The sequence below is a fragment of the Phragmites australis genome, chromosome 4 (assembly GCF_958298935.1).
Source record: "Phragmites australis chromosome 4, lpPhrAust1.1, whole genome shotgun sequence".
Lineage (NCBI taxonomy): Eukaryota > Viridiplantae > Streptophyta > Magnoliopsida > Poales > Poaceae > Phragmites > Phragmites australis.
In genome coordinates this window covers 49970770-49979103 of record NC_084924.1, presented here as the reverse complement: position 1 = coordinate 49979103, position 8334 = coordinate 49970770, and the positions used below count along the sequence as shown (strand labels likewise).

The 8334-nt window shown below is 45.4% G+C and overlaps 1 protein-coding gene across 2 annotated transcripts; it reads right to left on the bottom strand.

The window, feature by feature from the left end:
- Positions 1-1143: 1143 nt before the first annotated feature.
- Positions 1144-3310, bottom strand: LOC133917153 (uncharacterized). Of its 2 annotated transcripts, none has more exons than XM_062361153.1 (4): positions 2869-3305; positions 2495-2721; positions 1866-2123; positions 1144-1791 (listed from the first exon to the last, which is right to left on the bottom strand). In XM_062361153.1, the coding sequence occupies exons 1-4, from the start codon at positions 3230-3232 to the stop codon at positions 1480-1482; spliced, it is 1161 nt and encodes a 386-aa protein (XP_062217137.1). In that variant the 5' UTR covers positions 3233-3305; the 3' UTR covers positions 1144-1479. The 2 variants fall into 2 exon arrangements, with proteins under 2 accessions (XP_062217137.1, XP_062217139.1); XM_062361155.1 differs by having other exon boundaries at positions 1564-1796; positions 2869-3310.
- Positions 3311-8334: the final 5024 nt, after the last annotated feature.

Genomic DNA, 8334 nt, shown 5'->3' with positions numbered 1-8334 from the left:
ATGTTGAGTCTCGAAGCATTCAGACTTCGATTCGATGTCCCATGGTTGGAGCACACCAGGTTCATCTGGGTCGTACCTCATGATGAACACCTAGCGACGACCAAAGTTCTCAGAGCTGGACTCAGCGGTTATCGTGGATCCGGCCATGGGTAGCCCAATCTCGTTATCAGCACATACTGAAACACGAAAACGCACCCCTACCTAGCGCACCAACTATTGAGAGTTAATCCCTAACAATACTTTCGGACTATACCAAACGATGGGTGCGTGATCGACGTGCTCGATGTGTGTATGAACTCAAGAACACCAGGATTATCCAGATTCATGCCTCCTGTGGGATAACAACCATATATCATGTATATTCTTTTATGGATAGTATGAAATTGTTTACATATGTGTTTCTCTCTTCTTACAAGCCCAGTCCTCCCCTATTTATATAGCAGGAGTGGTGTATATACAAACAGACTGTGCTAACGTGACCAGTCTAATCCTGATGAAACCAACTACCCCTAGCTAGGGTAGGTATGCAGACACTACATTGGTCGACCGGCCTGCTCTGTCCCATCGCCCCACGTCGCATGCTCGCCAGCGACGTCGTCTCATTTGTCATGTGGCACCACACCTGTCTATAACGTCATCCTATAGTATTTAATGCTACGAGACAGGACACTGCCTATCTGCACTGACCAAGACTTTGTTCGTTGGAGGAGGTGCTTAAGAAGAAAAACACATAAGTAGATAGCATTTAATGCAACTTGATAGGTTAAGATGAAATATCTACGTTGCAACCAGTGAGACTGGTCACAGGACTTACCTCCGCGATCAAAGAGCTGATCGCGAGAGCCTTACCTAATCGTACGATAGGACCATGATCTTTAAAAAAATATCTACCATCTGCTAACACTTCATTATAGGAACTCCCCTTAGCAGAGAACCCTTGCTAACACTTCATTATAGGAACTCCCCTTAGCAGAGAACCCTTATTCGATACACGACACTGCTTTTCTAGCTGCAGCCTATGTACCAGCCCGAATCCAAATCGGATTGGATATACGATGAGACATCATTTGCCACTTGTGTATCATCCACAATGGATGACATCAGACAATGGACCATTGCAGCTCAACAACATTTACTGAACCCAAAAAGAGAAATGGCAGGCAAGCCACAGATATTTAATCCAGCGGTACTTCATCAATTCAGTAACACCACAAGGGACTCATATTCCTAGTTTAGCACATCATCTCGAGCTCTGAACCAACAAGGACACGACTTGTTCTATTTACAGACAGATTGCTTCAACATAAAATAAACTCTCAACAAACGAACCCATGATTATGATAAGGGAGGCTTCAAGTTCAACAAGAGAAGAGTAATCACTCTCAGCACTATGGACATCATCATCCCATTCCCCTACCCAGAGAAATGTATCCATTTATTCATTCAAGCCGCCAGCCACTTGTGTCAGTCAGAGTCTAGCTAGCTATCCGGGATCAGAACTATGGACCCTGAGGTCATCCTGCCTTCCAGGTCTGCATGAGCACGAGCAGCTTCAGACAACGGATACGTGTGGTTCACACGGACGCGCAGCACCCCGTTAGCAACATTTGCAAACACCTCGCCAGCTGATTCCAGCAATTCATCACGAGTAGCAGTGTAATGCAGCAGGCTAGGCCTAGTCACGAACAAAGACTTGGAAGCCAGGTCACTCAGCGGAATTGGATCAGGTATACCCGAGGACTGCCCAAACGACACCAGGAAACCTCGGGAGGCCAAGCATTCCACAGAAGCCTGCACTGATAAGATAAAAAGTCTAGTCACAGTGAATTAAATTTGTGAGTTGAGAGCTGTTATAACAACTGTACCTTGTATGTATCCTTCCCAACAGAATCATAGACCACATTTACACCATTTCCAGCTGTAATCTCCTTGACTCTTGTCACAACATCTTCCTTTGTGTAAATTATCACATGGTGGCATCCATCCTGAGTTGCCTGCGCAGCTTTCTCTTCATTTGAAACAGTCCCAATGACAGTGGCACCAAGCGCATTTGCCCATTGACAAAGGAGTGAGCCAACTCCTCCAGCAGCAGCATGTACCAGGACAGTATGGCCACTCTCAACCTGCACGGTAATAATCAAAACGCAGTCAATCTCCATGTCATGGCAATCAGGTGAGTCCAGGAACATTTAGCCCTGAGCACATCTAACATATATGCACACTAACAACAGGAAGCGTGGAGCCAAGCAATTCCACATTTGTTGTGTAGTCTGACAGATCATCCAAGGAAGAAGAAAAGCTCATGCTCATTCATTTAGTAGATGAAAGAGACCTCTGAGTTTGTGCTGAATTAGGTATCATACATACATGTGCACATGCTCCAGAATTTGCGCAAGGGTCGGGTATGCATGCTGCATGAACTAGGCAATCTTGAAAACAAAGCAACAAATAAATTCAACTATGAAGTCAAGAGGAAAGATACAATTTAGAGTACCTGGAACACACGGCGAACCAAAACATGTGCAGTCATGCCCTTGAGCATTACAGAAGCCGCTGCCTTATGATCAACTGAAGGCGGAACAGTAACAGCGACACTGGCTGGAAGGATTTGCTCCTCAGAATATGATCCCATGGGGTTGCCAGCATATGCAACAACATCCCCAACTTTTCTGCCAGTGAGACCAGGCCCTACTGCAGTGACCACACCAACAGCTTCCATTCCTGGAGGTTCAGTAATTCAGTTGGGGAGTATGTTTGAAATGGCAATACTAGTAGTACTAGGAAGGAATTTGTGACTTGGAATGGCATATCGATAATAAGTTGCGGTTGAAGTTGAAGAGGAATCGGAGGACGAAGGTAGGTAGGTACCTGGGGTGAAGGGGAGGGCCGGCGCGGAGTAGACCCCCTTGCGGAAGTAGACGTCGATGAAGTTGACGCCGATGGCGGTGGTCCTGATGCGGATCTCCCCTTCCTTGGGGTTCCCGAGCTGCACCTCCTCCCACTGCATCACCTCGGGGCCGCCGAGGTCATGGATCCTGATGGCCTTGACCATGTCGATGTGGATGTCGGCCTTGGGGGAGAAGGATGTGAGGAGGCGAGAAGAAGGGGAACGGGGTGGGGTTTGTTTTGGTTGTTGGCGGAGAGGAGGAGGAGGAGGCCTTGGGTCCTTGACCATCCATCCGTTGGTGCATCCTCCGGTGGACAAGGAAGAGGAGGAGAGGAACAGGGTCATCGCCGACGTCAACCTCGCCCACCGCTGACACCTTGTTTCTGATTGATTGATGTAATAACGGAGTGAGTAACAAACTCTAATGACCGATCGGAGGGTCTTAAATTTCTAAGTATGTGAGTACACATATTCTACTTGAACCTGTCCCAGGAGCAACCGAAGGTTAAAAACCCTTGGTGAGCACCCACATAGAAACCAGGCTTCAAACGTCAGTGGGTTCGATTGCTCATCTGGCGACTTTACCAAACGAGCTACGGCCATCTCTATAGTTAGCTACCGAGATAAGTACTCCGTGTTTAACAAGGAGGTTCCTCTCCACCGAAGAAGCAAGCACAGTTCACAGTTAACTATTTACCACTCTAGCAGATGACACATGCCCAAAAGCCACCCACTTGAGATCATGAGCTGAAATGCCACCTGAGTTTCACAAAAATACTCTTGTTTGCCACTTTGATCCTTCTCCCACCTACATCTGGTATTTTTTTTTCTTTTTTTTTCCCTTGCCGACGTGGAATCTCACGGGAAATGTCCACTCTACCCTCGGGCTCGTTCACTCCCGGTCTTAGGAGATTTGGTGCAGTGCAGCTCCCCAGCGGCCGGTGATGCTAAGGAGGATGGTGTTCGACCTGGCCCCAGACTCCTCTGGTAGGGACACGGAGACCAGGCCCCGCGCGCGGCGGCGCGTTGTTCGTCGTGCCACGACTGTTCATCAGGCTCGCCCCAAAGCGCGCGTCAAACGGTGAGTCATCGCGGAGCCGAACGTCTCCGCTGGACCACAAGGCGCTCCTGCTCCGACCGTCGCACTCGTTGAGGACCTGGGACACGGAGCCAATGGGGTGCGGCTAGGGCTGGATAACGAACCAGCTCGGCTCGGCTCGTTAACATAACAAGCAAAAATGCCAGCTCGGCTCAGTTCTTTGAAAGCTCGAACTAGATCCTTTGGCTTGCGAGCCAATTAATGACAATTCACTCATACTCATTTCTCTATAACAGACTTATCATTCTGCAAGTCAATCGTCTCAGTACACCGACATACATCATATGTCTATATTCACACATGTATATGAGTGTTCAGAATTTGATTCATACATAATTGATTGTATCAAACTATAAGTTCTGATCCATGAGCTTCAACTTGGACTTGGTTACATGTTGATGTTGTTGTAGCTTACTACTAACTAGTAGTCAGGGTCATGATTTTCTACAGCCATATGCATCTCAAATAAGTACAATAGTTGCACTAGATCTAGCGGGACTAGCATAGGAGAAGGGACAAAAAGGGTTAAAGGGTATCTTAAGATGGAGGACAACATGGCCTAGCTGTCAGAGGACTATTAGTGACATGAACATAGGCCCGCGATGATGCCGAGAAGCTGAGGTGGATGGGGATTTGAGCAGCTGACGACACGAACGTCATGGATGGGGACTGAGGACTGCTATGGACGGAGAATGACATTGCCGATTCACCACTCATCGAGTTGTCGACAACTGGTGGCTCACCGCCTGGTCCTCGCAGCCCTCGCACCCATGCCTCGAGCAGTCGAGCCATCATCCCGTGAGCACCAGTTGCGGTGGCTGTGGGAGAATATAAATAGGATATTGCGTTAGGATTCCTAGGAGTGGGGGTATATATTTGGTTATGCAAATGGGCTACAGGACTGCACAATGTTATATGGGCTGCCTCCTAGCTCGTTTGTCTTGCGAGCTACTCATTAGCTAGCTCGAGCCAGCTCATTATCTAAACGAGCTAAAACTCTAGCTCGGCTCATTAGATTTTTGAACGAGCCAGACAGGAGCTGAGCTAGCTAGTGAGCTTCGAGCTTTTCATCTGACCCTAGGTGTGGCCTCGTGGACGCCCTCGCTAGCGACACCAAGAATTGCCTGCTCAGCCCATCCCGGCCTGGTCTAACCTCGCCGACGACAATTGCAGTGATGAAACGGCCAACCGAGGGCATCAACAAAATCAGCACGCGATGGGGAACTCGTTTGGGTGGGTCTCGGTCCGCGGGCCCAGTCAAAACTCGATCTGCAGCACACGCATGGCTCGAGGCCGCTCTGCCCTCGCATAGGGCTACACTGGCAATGGGCCGAGACCAAGGTAGAGTGCGCAAAACCATGCTGGACATAAGAGGAAGCTCATCGTGGCTTGGAATCGGAAGAAGAACCTGGGACATAGCATCGTGTTGATGAAGCGTCGGAGAGGCTCGTCGGCGCTGGGGAAGAAGACAGGTGTAGAGCTCGATTCGGCCGGAAGACGATGGGATTTGTATGGGAATCGGTTGAAGAAGACCCTAACAACATTCCTAGCGCTTCTCTTGGCTCGACCCTAGCAGATCTGTGCTCGATGGCACAAGATTTGGCGGCAGCAGTGTGGAGCTCGGTGGCACGGCCGAGAGAGAAGATGTGAGGGAGAACTGAGAGAGAGGGGGATATAGTGGACATTTTTTGTGACATTCCACGTCAGTAAGGGTAGAAAAAATAAAAATGTCAGGTGGCAGTAAAAAATAGGTCAAAGTGGCAAACAAGAGTGTTTTATGGAGCCCAGATGATATTATGGCACATGATCTCAAGTGGGTGGTTTTTGGCATGTGTCATTCACTAAAGTGGTAAATAGTTAATTAACCCTGCAAGAATGACCCATCTGCATCAGTTTTTGATAAACCTCATCCCAGTCCTGATAGAGGTGCACAAGTTATACCAACAATTGGTATGACAACTTCACAATGTACTACTTCTAATTTTCAACATTTATAGAACAAAAATGAAACGACAATTGATTAAGTAATAATGCATGTCCTACCTTTAGCTGTTCACGGATTGAAGCCACATACTTCAACACATCATCCGACGCTGGGGATGAAGGAACCTGAATAGAATGATAAGCAGCGTCCACTTTGTGTAGAAGATCTAATAGCTCTGGGGAGGAACTCAAGACTTCCAATACCTGAATAACCCAAACAATTATGTAATACGCAGAACAGTAATTAAGTATAGGTCATTAAGAATAGCTGACATTTTTTATTTAATTCATCCATTCATTGGTTTGTTTGATAAACCCATCTGACTAGTTTTCTTGGAAGAAGGACCAGATATTACACATAGCTACACTAAGCATAAGGTGATTCTTGCCGGAACAATCACATCTTAAAAGGCAAATAAACTTACGCAGCACAAAAATGTGCGCTTAATGATGGAACTGCCAAGTCCTTCAGCAAGCACGTCATATATTGGGCAAGAAAACCTCAAGACCTTCAATAGATGGATTTTATAGGTTATATCCAACCAATGATCTTATAAGTTATATGTATAAAATGAGCAATGTTATAAATCTAGCAGTCTCCTCTGGATAGATTCCCTCTCCTAGCCCCCCTCTTCTCCTTCGGTTGCTTCCTATACAGTTGTTTGTTGCTGTCTATTTGTACAGTTTGTTCTATTTTTTATCTGGTTTAATATATTAATATAGTAGAGGATTTCCTTACTGTACAGTTAAAAAAAATTGATCTTATAAGTTCAATAGTTCCGAGGCATGTTAGGCATAGCAAAATAACTTACGTTTTTAGAAACTTAAGCGCAGGATAGAATGGATACTCAAACAATTGAAGAAAACATACCAGGAGTACAGTTTCACAGGTCATAGACTTCAAATAGCGAACTAGAAAGCTAATAGATTACACGGAAATTACTACGGAACGTTAACTAACACAAGGGCAAACTACCAAGGGTGCTACTTTTAAGTTCCAGTTTCCTCATACTCCAAATCATATCTTCAGGCATCAAGACGATAAAGTATATCCTAAGTGGCACTGGTAATTTATGGACCGTATTTACCATTTCAAACCTTTAGGGACCGAGAAATAAATTCACACATATAAGGGCCCGGTTGTTAATCTCCCGTACCAGCTCTAAAATAGAATCAAGAGGAGCTCTATCAAATAATAATTTGTAGTTTTTAACTTTCAGAGTAATTTCATGTGAGTGATTCTTATAAATAAACTAGATGTTAAGAGTTGAAAAAACTAGTTTTTCTCGATTCACTTTGTTCATAAAATTATTTCATCTGTAAAATGTTTTCTAGAGAATCACTTTCAGCCACATAGCTTAGATAATTTAGATAAAAAAGCTCTACCAAATATATCATAAGCATTTCAACATATGTCTATCTCCCGTAGGACCATCTTATGCCCTATATACTTTGTTGGAGACATCAAACACTCCTCAGTAGTACACAAGCACGTTACAATGAACTCAACATAATTCTTACTCACAAACTAAACAGTAAACCGACACACCAAACAAGCTATCGAGGGTTAATCCCTGACAATTATTTCGGTATACTAGTCAATGGACGCGTGAACAATACTTACGGTGTACGTGTGTTTGTGATGAACCAAAAAACACATGGATTATATAGGTTCAGGCCTCCCTAAGGATAATAACTCTACGTCCTGTGTATTTTATTATGAGTATTTATGAACTAGTTATAGATGAGTTTTCTTGACTCATGCCCCCTCTACAAACTGGATCTACTCTCTTTATATATTATAGAAAAAGAGAACTTACAAGTAAACCCTATTCCGCTGACTCATATCTTAGCCAACCTTTCCACCCCTAGGCTTCTTTAAAATGGGCGGCACACGTGCCCTTTTTTGTTCTGATAAAGCTGTCAAGCTCATCCCATCTATTGGACACCTCTACGCCTACGTCACACTGGTCAGCCAATCTGCCTTGTCCCATCACCAGTCACGCACGCGTGCCTGCGAAGCAGTCTGACATGTCTGCGAGTCCGTTCCATAACGTTTAATGCTACGGGACGGGGTATAGCACCATTGCATCGGCCATGACCTGTCTGCTGAGGAGGAGTGATTAGGGAAGGAAAACACTTGAGTGAAATGCATTTTATAAGAATAGTCTGGTTTGATGAGTATCTGTCCTGCGATCAGCGAAGGTTGGTCGCGGGAATCTCTTATGTGATAAGGATCTTGATTTTTGCTGATCGCGGGAATCTCTTATATGATAAGGATCCTGATCGCGAAAATACAGACTAGTCGCACAGTAGTGCTCCGGTCTGAGAAAAAATCTTCTACCAACTAATATTAACCAATGTG